The 14,919-nt window shown below is 45.6% G+C and overlaps 2 protein-coding genes across 4 annotated transcripts in view; both read left to right on the top strand.

The window, feature by feature from the left end:
* The window catches only part of LOC115535440 (major histocompatibility complex class I-related gene protein), a 35,548-nt gene that overhangs the window by 11,742 nt on the left and 8,887 nt on the right, over positions 1–14,919 (top strand). The gene's annotated exons all lie outside the window — the stretch shown is intronic.
* LOC115535454 (major histocompatibility complex class I-related gene protein) overlaps positions 9,364–14,919 on the top strand; it is a 62,838-nt gene continuing 57,282 nt past the window's right edge. The window contains exon 1 of one of the 3 annotated variants that reach the window (XM_030346694.1): positions 9,364–9,539. In XM_030346694.1, the coding sequence (XP_030202554.1) occupies positions 9,485–9,539 (55 nt within the window). In that variant the 5' untranslated portion in view covers positions 9,364–9,484. The remainder of the gene's footprint in view (positions 9,540–14,919) is intronic. The other 2 variants (XM_030346693.1, XM_030346689.1) reach the window with 2 other exon arrangements.

The following is a 14,919-nucleotide window of genomic DNA, read 5'->3' as shown; positions in this document are numbered from 1 at the left end:
ATGTTCAAGTTGAATGATAATGCATGAATTTATTCCTTATTCTGCCATAGTAACACGGTAAATAAATGGCAAAAATAGGCTGAGAACGAATTCGTATTTACGATATTGTAGCGACCCTGGGACAGTTAAATTGTTTGTGTGTTATGTGTTGCATTGTATTTCGTTGTCCGTTATGCCAGTTGTTCTGTGTGCATGTATTGTAATGTTCTTCTTGTCAATCAGTGTGGGGGCGAATCATTAGGTCAGCTGGGGGGGGGGCCTTGGAAGAACACAGGGTGGGGGCCTGCACGTGAGTGAGACCGTGTTGGGGGTTGCCGGGGTAACCGGGGTTTGTTTTGGGTGGGATTTCTGCCGTTGGTTACGGGTTTCAGTGACCTGGTTTTGGTCCATTAAAAGTTCATTCAATTACTAATGACTCGACGTCGTTATGTCACCGGCGAGGTCATTACAATATGTTCAATAAAACGTAATCACGGACAAAATACGTTTTTTAGACAAACGTAATTGAGAATGCCGAATAGTTCTTTGGGAACGTAATTTTGATGAGAAAGGGTTGCCCGCACATGTAGAGGGCCTCGTTCGCTCGTTTTGGATAAATTCCAATGGGTCGTAATCTGTGGCGGAACAAACCACCTACGTGGTCTTATTTTCCGAGAGGACAGGCTGATACTGGACATTGATTGGTTTGTAGGTGGGCGTGAGTCTGACGTCACCGTTCACCGGTATAGCCTTCATGAATGAATGAAGAAACGTGTGAACATAATTTCCTGCAGCTCAGTTCAGGCAGCCGCCCAGACAACGCACACTTCCCGCTTTGACCACAGCTATAGCCCTAGATAAAGAAATCAACAAAGCAACCCCCGCTCCTACAGTTACCCCGTCAGCAGCTAATTTCTCCTCTTGTGACATGTTGATATAACGTTGGACTATTAACATTACAATCAAACGTACGCTTCCCCGAGAGGTAGACTGCTGCATATTCTCGAAGAAAGTTGTCCAATCCCGGGTTGCTTTAACTCACTTCATTTATTATAAAGTCGTCGGCATGTTTCGGCATGGTAAGTGAAGCTATACGGAGGGAATTGTTTCTAAAGCGAGTGAGAGGAAAATACCGTGATCTACTTCAAGCCCCCCGGGCTAAGGCCCGGGTGGCTTGCTGCGCCGTCTACCTATTGAACTCTGGCCTGTTCACTCGACGTCCTCCGTACAGGACGTCAAGTGGGTGTGGCCTATGCAGTGGGCGTTGCCTAGTGGGCGTGGCCGGGGTGACGTTATGGCTTCGGCTTCTTCACTTAATTAAAGGTGAAGAGGGAGCAGCCTTCAATAACATCATGCTCCCCTTGTGGCTATGTGAGGGTAACGCAGCTTATATGTTTGGTCCTGCATCATTGGGTCTATGTGTGGGTAGCTTAGATTCTTAAAATACGTAACAGTCCCTCCTTGGTCATCTTAGATGACCATACAATAATATTTTAAATCATAAACACCATTTACCACACCGAAAACATAGTCAAAGTAGGATCAATCATCAACACCATCAACCGTCGCGGAAAGACCTCTTGAAGAGAGGGGAAAAACCACTACGCGTCCCCATAATACTGAGACGGCATTCACGTTGTGGGTCTTATTGGAAATACAGGTCATTATTTAACAATACAACAATGAACACAAATCTTGTTAACATACAATCACATGGCCAAACAGCACACAAACAAAACTATCCATAGAAATCCTGAGCTAATACTTTTTGGTCATGTGCTACAAGGTCATACAATTTTCATCATGTGCAAAAGTAAAGTAAAAATTGGTAGTCATAATACAATTTAAAAAATTCAAGATTATTGATAGCCTAGCATGGATTCGGGTGGTTCAGGTGATCTTCGTGCATTGGTTCGCTGTTGCATGTGGGTGGTTTGGGCATGGATTCTGTCGCCGTCGGGCCTGTAGTTCATGAACCCAAGACTCATCCCTCCTTGTCAAGGGCTCAACTCAGAGAGGTTACTCCTACATCATGGGAGCCTCCAAACAGGTTCTCCGTCGTCGTCGTGTCAGCAACAGGTGGCCTGTAAACAACCGTCTCAAAGATCAACAGTACCATTATCAATGCAGCGATTCAGAAATAACGGGTTGCACTCGCAACCAAGCAATACTACCAAATAATAAACATAGTCTGGTATGGTTGTTTTAAAATGTGTTATTCAAGTAAATCCGGGATATTGATTATCTTAAATACAGTCGATTCTACTAGAATAGTATAGGTGTTGACTATTCTACATATTGCAGCTGGATAGGGTCGGGCCCCTCAGGTAATGTAAGCCTGAATGGCACTTGGCACTTCTGTAGCGCCCACTGCTGTGGTGATCAGCAGATGCAGTAGCCCTCGTGCGCAGGGAATACAACGGCAGCCGGTGACAATTAACACGGTCTCTGCATTTATTCCCGCGACGGGCACTTACTGGATTCTGCCTTTCCACCTCCCAGACTTATTCTCCATCCATCCTGTGAAAGGGTCATTAATGCCGGAGTTCTCTGCCAATTCTAACCTGAGGGATTGTAATCATACCAGCGCCCTGGCCACCAACCCATCCGGTGCGATTCAAATCCTGCTGTTATTTGATCTCCTCATGTGACTGTTAGTCCTTGCTCGGCGGTGGTAGTTTGTAGGCTCCGGGTGTGTCTGCATCTGGTTCTGGAACTTTTTGCTTCTATTGCAGAAATACAAACTCATGTACAGCAGTTAGTTGTTCAAAAACATATTTCCATGAATTCTAATTTTAATTGTTTTACAGTATCTACTTTGGTTTAATTTCACACTACATCCCTCCTTGCGCATTGCTTCAGCCATGTGCATTGAATGACAACCAAAGATAACAACACCGTAGTTCAACCAAGTTGCTATAACCAAAAAGATGTAAAAGGGAATTAACAATGTTAAAATTTGCATGTTCAATATCACTTCTGTGTTAACCGTATCTCATAAAAACAGTTACCTTCATCATACTACCCGATTGTCCTACACTAACTATGCATATTGGATGACCTAATCTTCATTTATTCTACCTATTGCTCGCATTTGATGTTGTCCACACTTTGATTCACTCCTATGTACATCGCATACCACATCAAACGTGAATACGCCTTATTCTCTGCACAATATCCTATTGCGCCACTTTCTGCATACCACATCAAACGTGAATATGTCTTAGCAAAGTGAAGTAAAGTAAAACTCAGTTTTATCTTTACTTATTTTATAGCTACACATGTCCCGGACACGTTCATTACTATTTCCAAAACAGTTTTTTTAGCTACGCAGGTCCCAGACCTAACTATACCATTACATGAACAGTATTTATTATTATAATTATCTAGTTTTTTGTTGGTCAACATCAAATCGATACATTAATTCAACCTTCTGACTTACCGACCTACCCGATTTCTCCCCGTGTGAGCCCGCGAATGACAACTCTCCCGGGGCCTCCCCATGAGCCCCATCGTTACCACCTCAGAACACTGCAGGAACGATTAGTCGATTAACGTGTGGCTTGGAGGAGGCTCCCAGGAAGTGCCACAATCCTACGTCTGACACCCGGTGAATTTTGAGCTAGGTCAATCAAAACAGTCTAAACTAGGCAGAACAAAGAGTCATCCAAACCTACAACAATTATGCACACTGGGTATCAAATATATGGTGATATTCTATAAACAAAACAAAAACTGAACCTAAAAGAAAAATTCAGAAGTTATCGGATGAAACAAATGTTATTGTAATTGAACTACAGCAGTTGAGCTAACTCCCGCCTTGGGCACCGGTTAAAACCATGAATGCCGGGCATCCATCACTGCTTGTGTTGCAAAGGCCTGAAGATGAAGAACAAATTTAGTACAAATGTGAACATTTACAGATCGTTTAAACTATTAATGTTGGTGAATCAAAAAACATTGATTACAACCCACACAAACATTTGCGTGTTTTGCCGATATCAACTAGGGAGTGGCTCTCTGTATTTCAGCACCTAGACACACAGACCCTCAAATATACAAACACTAAATTTACATCCTGCCTCCAACACATGGCTAGGTGTGAGGGTGGGAGGCCTCTCTATTGTTAGTTAAATCAAAGCCCCCGTCCCACCGTTCCCGATCTTCTTTAAGCAATATGAATAAGGAAGGGTAGGGGAAGAGAATGTTTGCAGGGACAAAGGGTGGGGAGGGGGGGATCCGACGACTGGACCTGTGGACAGGGGGATGGGGGGTCTGACTACTGGACCTGTGAAGACTGGGACAAAGGGAGTGGGGGGGTTTCACGATAGGATCTTCTAGAGGGAAGGGGGGGGGGGGGGGGGGGGGGGGGGGGAGAGAGGGGGGGGGGGGGGGAGAAGAGAGAGAGAGGGGGGAAGGAGAGAGGGAGAGAGAGAGAGGGTGGGGGGGGAAGAGGAGGGAGAGAGAGGGGGGGGGGGCTCCCCGCTGCTCTTGGTCTCTGCAAGACCCAAGATGGCGGACGTCTGGACAAAGGAAACCCACGTCACGAAGACGCGCCGTCTCTTTAACACCCCGTGGTTACACTCTACGGCTGCGTTGTATACTAATCAAAATTGCACATTAGATTTGAAATGAACCGGGAGGAATCAATCCAATTTGAACTCCTTGGCCAAGTCTCCGTTTTAATATGCAACTAAGCTAGATTAACGTTAAAAACCTGACCTTTCCTCACCCCACCGTAAAGAGTTTGGAAGTTTGTGGCCGGTAATAAATAAACCTTATAGTGGCCCGGCTTAACTTCGGCGCTTTCACTATTTACCTTAGATGGTCTCGTCCTAACTTCGAGACATTCATCAATTACCTTATGATTACCTTATCTCGGCTTAACTTCGAGACATTCATCATATAAATCAAAAAAAAAAAAAAAAAAACACAGGTACTACGTCTCCCACGTGGTACACAGACACAGAGACAGAGACAGACAGAGACAGACAGACATAACACACCGGGGGTCCCTTTGTGCAGGCTACCATTGCCTTATCAAACAGCCAGGAGCGCCCAGGTAAACAAAGGGATGGGGGGATGGGGGGGTCTTCACAGTTCCTTGCAACCGTTGATCTACACGTGTTGTTATGCTAGGCCTCTGCAGCAGCACAATCGGACGGTGGCTAAAACAAGCTTACACCTAAGTGTTCTTATAACCAATCCTATTTCAGATTTAATCTTTAAAACAATGATTTATACTTACCTCAGACGTGTGTGGCCTGTTGAAGTTGTTTTAGCGTCGCGCCCCCCGGGATTTTCGGGACTTTCTTCCAAACGTCGCGGGTCACCAAATTGCTGCATATTCTCGAAGAAAGTTGTCCAATCCCGGGTTGCTTTAACTCACTTCATTTATTATAAAGTCGTCGGCATGTTTCGGCATGGTAAGTGAAGCTATACGGAGGGAATTGTTTCTAAAGCGAGTGAGAGGAAAATACCGTGATCTACTTCAAGCCCCCCGGGCTAAGGCCCGGGTGGCTTGCTGCGCCGTCTACCTATTGAACTCTGGCCTGTTCACTCGACGTCCTCCGTACAGGACGTCAAGTGGGTGTGGCCTATGCAGTGGGCGTTGCCTAGTGGGCGTGGCCGGGGTGACGTTATGGCTTCGGCTTCTTCACTTAATTAAAGGTGAAGAGGGAGCAGCCTTCAATAACATCATGCTCCCCTTGTGGCTATGTGAGGGTAACGCAGCTTATATGTTTGGTCCTGCATCATTGGGTCTATGTGTGGGTAGCTTAGATTCTTAAAATACGTAACAAGACCTATGCCTATATGCTGACAATAATGTGTTATCGAAATTTAACGTAGCCTATTAAGGATACGTTTCAATTAAATGTAGCCTATGTAATCCAAGAGGTAGCTTAAATAAATAACAAAAATGTTGAGAACGAACCTATTTGCAATATGTTCAATAAGACGTAATCAGGGACAAAATAACGTTAAATGAAACGTTTCCCGAAAGGGAAATATGCCTTAATGACAATAATGTGCTATACGTTGACATTTAACATATTTGGGATACGTTTCAACCAAACATAATCCTAGAGGTAAATGAATGGCAAAAAATAGGTTGACAACGAACGATATGTTCAATAACACGTATCCACAGCCAAGATACGTCTTTCAGACAAAATACGTTAAATGAAACGTTCCCTGAAAGGGAGATATGCCTTAATGACAATAATGTGCTATACGTTGACATTTAACCTATCTGGGATACGTTTCAACCAAACATAATCCTAGAGGTTAATAAATGGCAAAACAATAGGCTGACAACGAACGCATTTGCGATATGTTCAATAAAACGTATTCACGGCCAAGATACGTTTTTCAGACAAAATACGTTAAATGAAACGTTCCCTGAAAGGAAGATATGCCTTAATGACAATAATGTGCTATACGTTGACATTTAACCTATCTGGGATACGTTTCAACCAAACATAACCCTAGAGGTTAATAATTGGCAAAAAATAGGCTGAGGACGAACGTATTTGCAATACGTTCAATAACACGTAATCGCGGACAAAATACGTTTTAGGACAAACGTAATTGAGAACGCCGAATAGTTCTCTGGGAACGTAATTTTGACGAGACAGGGTTGCTCTCTCTCTCTCTCTCTCTCTCTCTCTCTCTCTCTCTCTCTCTCTCTCTCTCTCTCTCTCTCTCTCTCTCTCTCTCCCACTCAGTTACTCTCTCACTCCTTCTGACTCTCATTTCAACAACACACACAAACATGTCACATTGTGTAGACACATTCTGTTAAAGTAGTGTTTCTCAGTGTATATGTTGGTCTATTCCACAGAGCATTCGTCATTCTGTTAAAGTAGTGTTTATCAGTGTATATGTTGGTCTATTCCACAGAGCATTCGTCATTCTGTTAAAGTAGTGTTTCTTGATGGTGATGAGGTGTGTTTTGAGGGCCGTTTTGAATGATGACAGAGTGTCGGCATTGTGGATTATGTATAGCTGAACATTATACTGCTAAACATGGTATTGTGATACCATGTTTAGTGACCTGCAGCTGGACCGCGTCAGCGTGCACTACAACGAGGCCGCCAGTCAGGGGGCGCGCCTTCAACCTCTCACACGCTCACCTATTCACACGCTCACCTATTCACACGCTCACTTAATCACACACTCACCTATTCACATCCTCCACCATCCAACCTCTCAACCATCTCCCATTCATCCATTCACACTCTCACCCATTTACTCTCACCCATTCATCTGTTTTGCTAATTCTCTCTGCTGAAGAGTATCTTCCTTGAAATAAGTAGATAGATACACGGTATATAGTTCGACATACATTCCAATGCAGTGGCGGACTCAGACTGTTTGAAGGGCAGGGGCGAAAAAATAAAAAGGGCACATTCTGGACAACATGGGGCCCCACCAGCGGACACAGTGGCTTTTCTAACTTGATGGTGTTTTGTTCCCCCAACGGAGCCTTAAAGGCAGCCCTGCCTGGAAGGTCCTATCCCCTAACCTTAGCAAGCGCTGCCTTGAATGTCCCATTGGGGCCACTTGTTACATCTCCATGTAGCACTTAAAATAATAGGTGGGCTCATCATTTAAACGGGGGGTCTGGGGGTCCTCCCCCAGGAAAAAATTTGCTTCAAAGACACTGTTTTCCCTTATTCTAGCGACTTTATAAACACCAAAATGAGTTGTTCAAATCATTGTGCACTTTCACATTTTAGCCAAAGAAAGGAGGATGCCTTACTGCTTTCATCTTTACTAACATTTAAGTAAAAATTTGACTGGAGAGAATTCAATGTGCCGCTACCATACAGTCTTTGACCGCCTGCAGCCAGCTAAGGAAACATTTAAGGAAGTTTTCCTTCATGTTGAGCTGATAGCTGACCATTATCGGCTCTCTTGCACGAAACGACCTACATTTGAATGATCTTGAACGCTCAAAAAATGTATATACATTTTAAACGGATTATGCAAACTGAAAATATTAAGTTTTTCTAACTTGGCATCTAATTGCGCTTTTCCACTATGGGTTCTGACATACTCTTAATCCGCTTTTTGCTTCGTTATCCAGTGGAGATTGAAGTACCACTCGATGTAGCTGTTTGTCAGGGCGACGCCACATGAAAGCAACGCCTCGCATTCCCCGTTCGTCAGCTACCAAAGGGAGGAACGTCTGCACCTCAATAGCTAACCACAACATGTTTTTTTCGGTTTGCCATATTCTTGCTCCAGAGGGCACATCATCATCATCAGGGGCAACCTAGGGCACTCATTAATTTTTGTTCACGTGTAAAGGGCAGCCAATAAGGCACTTTCTCTCATTTTCACCACCATAGAGGGCACTTTAGCACACTTTTTCAACCATGGGGGCACCAGACGGGCAGAAGGGCACTAGAAGGGCACCAGACGGGCAGAAGAGCACTAGAAGGGCACTATAAGGACCAGACGAGCAGAAGGGCACAATCAGGGCACTAGAAGGGCACTATAAGGACCAGACGGGCAGAAGGGCACTATCAGGGCACTAGAAGGGCATTGGAAGGGAACTAGAAGGTCCAGACGGGCAGAAGGGCACTATAAGGGTACTAGAAGGGCCCCAGATGGGCAGAAGGGCACTTGAAGGACCAGACGGGCAGAAGGGCACTATCAGGGCTCTAGAAGGACCAGACGGGCAGAAGGGGACTATCAGAGCACTAGAAGGGCACCAGACGGGCAGAAGGGCACTATCGTGGTACTAAAGGGGGCACTAAAAGGGCACCAGACGGGCAGAAGGGTACTATAAGGGCACTCATTAAGGCACGTCATTGAATTTTCTTGTTCTAGAGGGCACATCATCATAATTTATTGTATGAAGGAGCACCCTAGAGGGCACCTAATCATGTTTTGCACGTGAAATGGGCAGCCAATAAGGCATTTCCTCTCGTTTTCGACACTCTTGAAGTGCACTTTAGCGCGCTTTTTCAACCATTGAGCCACGAGGGGGGGGGGGGGGGGGGGGGGGCAGGGGGAGTCCGCCACTTTTCCAATGCATCGACCGTGGAGAAGTTCTCCTTGATAAATGACTGGGATTTATTAATGGGTCCCGAGACTGGATGCGTGATGGTTCATTATTTGATGTTATACTCCCCCCTACAGGTCACACTGAAGTACCACATGAAAAGTCACACCGTGTCATAAGAAAAAACCACTAGCGATTCGTCTAACCTTATTAACAGCAGAAGTATTAGAAAACAAATACTAATTTCTGATTTCTGTGTGTGTGTGTGTGTGTGTGTGTGTGTGTGTGTGTGTGTGTGTGTGTGTGTGTGTGTGTGTGTGTGTGTGTGTGTGTGTGTGTGTGTGTGTGTGTGTGTGTGTGTGTGAGAGTTAGTTTCACTTTGAAGTTCTCCTCTTGTCCGCATGTTTCCTGGTCAGTGCGTCTGATGCTGGACTCGGAGTCACGTCTCTGCGGATAATCTCCTCGAGCTGTTCTTCTGAATACATCGATATGAAGGCGCTAACGGGGCTGCTGCTGTTGGTCTTTGGTCACGGTGTGTCCTCAGGTAAGACTGAGTAAAGTTTTTACTTTTCAAAACTATCCTTCCAAAATGTTTGGTTCATGGTCCCTGAAGAGACGATGCTTAGATTCCCTAATTTGGTTGAAAAGCATTTGAGTATCCTCTCTAATGAGTTAAATTAATCCACAACATGATTCAGCTTTTACTGTGAGTATTTAAACTAATGTAAGAACATTTATTCTGGATTCGAACTGTGAGAACGAAACCAGTGCACTGGTTTGATGATGTCGTTCCCAAATGTACAATCTATTATCAGAACCAAACATTAAACTACAGTTAGGAGGGAATCCGTGTACGTTAACCAGTGGCGGATTTAGCAAATTGGGGGCCCAAGGCGAAGATATGTATGGGGCCCACCTCATTCGATCTTTAAAACAGAACAGAGAAAAAATATATATATCACGTTTGTACTGTTGCGTTGTTCTCTAATAGACAGGGTTATTTTCTTCCTTCATTTCTCGTCAATGAGTCATCTTGTTGGGTTGGATTCTTCTTGTGTTTCTTCCTTCATATCTTGCTAAACCCTTTACAGGCTGCAATTCAGAAAGGGGCCAAGGCAAGGTGGCACACACACACACACACACACACACACACACACACACACACACACACACACACACACACACACACACACACACACACACACACACACACACACACACACACACACACATCCAAGCCTTCAGTCAAAAGACAATTTTCTAGTATGGCAACATACTAGACAATAAAGCTTTTTGAATCTTGAATCTTGAATATTGCATTCCTCTCAACACATGAAACAGTCATCACCTCAGTAAACAATAAATTAATTGAAAGATTACAATAAATTCAATGGCAAATATTGCAATTTAAACGAATTATTTCCTATAGGTTTACTTGTATTCTGTGAGATACTTTGATGATGATTCTGCATCTCCATTTACAGCTCATTAGTCCATGTCAATGTTTACTGATGCTATGGCAACAAGAGACTGCTGACGTTAGAAGCTGTTAGCTACCTTAGCTAAATCATCTGAACAATAATAACCCATAATATCACAATCCGGCATATTTAAACAAAATCAACCACAACTACCAACAGTCACAGCCCTTCAACTCTGGGCTAATATGTTGTCACAAGTACTCAGTTAATTAGGTCACATCACATTCAATGTAAAAACGTTTTGTTTTGGACATGTCTCAAAATGTAGCCTAGCTAGCCCCAGGCTAACGTTACATAGCATATATGCCTCCACTCGCTCGTCTCCCGGTGCAGCACCACCAGCTGGGGTGTTGACCCCGGCACCAAATAGGTCTGTAAACTTTGAACATTTAGCAGCTTCCCCCTCCAGAGAGTCGCAGTCTTTCAGCGCCACCCGGGCGTTTCTTACGTTTATCCATGTTCAGCTCCGTCCCGACTCCCGCGACTCCGGCCCATGCCATGAGGTCCAGCCCACCCTGGTTTGTGTTGTGATTGACAGCACTGTCAGGGCTCTCTGAGCCTGTCAGCCCATGATTGATTGACAATGACAAACATAGACCAATAATATGTGTCGAGGCTGGCCACACACTGCTAGCCCCAATTTAGAGAGAGAGTAAAAAACAAAACATAGCGGACCGGACCGGCCCACATTGGGTCAACGGCCCACCGGGACCAGTCCACCCCTGGGTGGACTGATCTGCTAGGGGGCACGGGGAGGCCATGATGACGTCACAGGGTAGGGTTGTCCCATTTGCAAGGGGATCGGTTAGGGGTAGCAATGAGGGGTAGCAATGAGCATGAGCAATGAGGGTTAGGGTTGAGATGTAGGGTTGAGACAGTGAGCAAAGAAACGGGATTGGGCCAAAATCTCTCCACCTAGTCCTGGGTCTTCCCCGAGGTCTCCTCCCCACTGGACGTGCCTGAAACACCTCCCAAGGAAGGCGCCCAGTGGGCATCCTTACCAGATGCCCGAACCACCTCAGCTGACTCCTTTCTAAGTAAAGGAGCAGCGGCTCTAATCCGAGTTCCTCACGGATGGCTGAGCTTCCCACCCTATCCCTAAGGGAGACGCCAGCCACCCTTCTGAGAAAACTCATCTCGGCCGCTTGCACCCGCGATCTCGTCCTTTCGGTCATCACCCAACCCTCATGACCATAGGTGAGGATAGGAACGAAGATCGACCGGTAGATCGAGAGCTTTGCCTTGCGGCTCAGCTCTCTTTTCGTTACAACGGTGCGGTAAAGCGAATGCAATACCGCCCCCGCTGCTCCGATTCTCCGGCCAATCTCACGCTCCTTAGTACCCTCACTCGCGAGCAAGACCCCGAGGTACTTGAACTCCTTCACTTGGGCTAAGGACTCATTTCCTACCCGGAGTAAGCAATCCACCGGTTTCCTGCTAAGAGTCATGGCCTCAGATTTAGCGGTGCTGATCCTCATCCCAGCCGCTTCACACTCGGCCGCCAGCCGATCCAGTGAGTGCTGAAGGTCACAGGCCGATGATCCAATGAGGACCACATCATCTGCAAAAAGCAGTGACGAGATCCTCAGACCACCGAACTGCAACCCCTCCCCACCACGACTACGCCTCGATATCCTGTCCATGTTTTGGACAATAATATCAATATATTATTATGAAATATAATTATTATATTATTAATTATTATCCTTCCAATGATATACAGAAATTCACAAATAGGCTACTTAAAAACATTGAAATAGGTTCGTTATTTCAATAATTGTTTATTATTTATGTCAGCATGTGGGGTATTCCGTAAAGCCGCGTTTTATCACATAACCGGGTAAGTTAACCCAGGGTTTGCGGTAACCCTTTTGTTTTCCGTTCCAAAATGAACACGGTATGTGAGCCTACTACATGATCAAACCTGGTCGGAGCAGGTTTTGCGCAGGTTAAAGTGCGTATTGGAAGTTAGATACTGCAGTGAAGAATCACATAGGAAAAAAATTCGAATACACGATTATTTAGTTTTTATTAATAAATCTACACTACAAGTGGCATCTTGAGCCGTTTTTGTGATACAATTTTACTTCCGCATCTCAAACGCTCTTTTTCGAGCGTGACGTAGGAATTGGTAGACGGACGTTCTAATCAACATAGACTACATAGGCAACATAACAGCAATGGATAACAGTTTCGGACCACTTCCGTACAATTTTGAGCCAGCTAGCCGTGAGGGAGAACAGCAACCACCTAAAAGGGGGAGACACCATGGCAATAGGAGGGAGATAGAGTTGTGGTGTCAGGAGAATTATGGTGAACCAGGAGCGGCTGAACATCAACACGGCCACGGAGGAAGAGCTCATGACCCTGCCCGGTGTCAACCGCCCCGTGGCGCGGAGCATCGTGGAGTACCGGGACTGCATCGGGGGCTTCAAGAAGGTGGAGGACCCAGCGCTGGTGAGTGGGAAAGGCGCCACCAAACTGGAGATTATTAAAGTGGAGATCTGCGTGTCGAGTAGGACCAGTTCGTCGCAGCACTTCCCGTCCTCCCTGCGGAGAGACCCGGAGCATATGTCCTCCTGCAGCGGCATGAACATCAACACCGCCACCCCGCCGCAGCTCATGAGCATCCGCGGCATCACGGAGAAAATCGCCCGGTACATTGTCGCCTATCGGACCCAACACGGTCCGTTCAAGAGCATCGAGGACCTGGTTCGGGTTGATCACATAAACTGCTCCCTACTGGACAAGATCCGTTTCCAGGTGTTTGTGGAGCGCTCAAGAACTCTGTCCACCAATACCAACGGCGGGCTGACCTACACGGGTCGGTCCCAACCTCGTTCAGCCTCCGGAGCGATGACCTCGACCTCCCGCCGGGAGGACCCACGCAGATGGTGTCCCTGCGGCCCCGCATGGCACCGGCCCCGGGCCCACGGGACGGCCGGGCCGCGGTGCGCCTGGCCACCTGGGACCTTCAGCGCTGCTCCAGTGAAAAGGCCAACAACCCTGGCGTCAAAGAGGTCGTGTGTATGCCCCTACTGGAGAACGAGTGAGTACAACTAACGTGAGGGTTTGCAGGCTCGAAAGCCTGCTCCATCCTTTCTCCGATCGGGGAAACTGTGAAATCGCTTCGGAGATGGTCGGACAGGAGGTCGGAGTTGGAACAACCCCCACAGATACAAAACCTCATCTCGTCGATTAGAAAAACCCAAAAACCACAGGGGGGGGGGGAATACAAGACCCCTCACTGCGGTAACTACTCACAACTACGCATAGAGCTGAGGCAGGCAGGCAGCAACAGCGACCGCGTCTACCAATTCCTACGTAATATGACGCGTTTGACGTATCACATAAAAAAACAACGGTTTTTGAAGCCTTGCTCAAAATAGTCACTTTAAAACTGGATTTTTTGCCGATATACTTTTTTAAACTGATAAAATCCTGCATTTTAATTTCAACGAGCAATTTTCAGAGAATGTTATGTATAAATATTTTTAAAAACATTAACTTCCAATATGCACTTTAATTTTGAAACGTAACCCAGCTCCTATCATACAACGAGCAATATTGGCTGAGTACTATGCCGAGAGGCGCTTACAACAGAAAGTATAAAATAGTCCTAACGGACTTGCATCCACTGGAGAATGTTCGATCGTAGCCGGCGGCTTCATTACAAGCACTAGTCCAGGGCTATTCAACCTCCTTAACAAGTGGGCCGAAAAGGAAAACCACTGGGGGTTCATGGGCCACACAGAGTAAAACTACGTGAATGAAATGCTACAAACAAATCGTACTTAAAAGTAGTGTTAACTTAATATAGTAGGCCTACTACTACATGGAATTAACTTGTCAGTCGCATTCCTTCCTTCTTCACTTTTAATCTTATCATTATAAAAGATTTTGTTCTCACATGTTTTGGACACGTATTTAGAATTCAACAATGTTGTTTGAATCATCACAAAACAGAACTACTGCACATATGAGACATTTTGAGCCAGTGATTCTGTGAGAAAGATTGCACTGCCTTGTTTGCCTAGTTTGGCTCATCCTGAGACACTCATGCAGCTTCTCATAGGTCATGGAGCAAAGTGCCCTTGTTCTAATGTCATTCATATGAGAAAAGCTAGACTCACACGTATCGGTTGAGCCCAACATTGTCAGAATAAGTGATGCCAGTTCCTGATTGTGGGGTACTGATACTGGCTAGTATCACCGGCTACATACAGAAACCTGATTTGCATGCAACTATGTTTCTCCTTTATTTTATTATTTTTTTGCATGCAACCTTTTACGGGCCAGAAAAAAATTAAGAGGGGCCGCATTTGGCCCATGGGCCGCTAGTTGAATAGGCCTGCACTAGTCCATCTTCCAAAAAAAAGAAACATTTGGAACAAATGCACTGTTGCACGCACACGGTTTGCATGTGTTACTTCGAAGGCAAAC

This window comes from Gadus morhua, chromosome 22, assembly GCF_902167405.1.
Source record: "Gadus morhua chromosome 22, gadMor3.0, whole genome shotgun sequence".
NCBI lineage: Eukaryota > Metazoa > Chordata > Actinopteri > Gadiformes > Gadidae > Gadus > Gadus morhua.
Note: the sequence above shows the minus strand (reverse complement) of the source record. Positions and strands in the feature narration are given on the sequence as shown.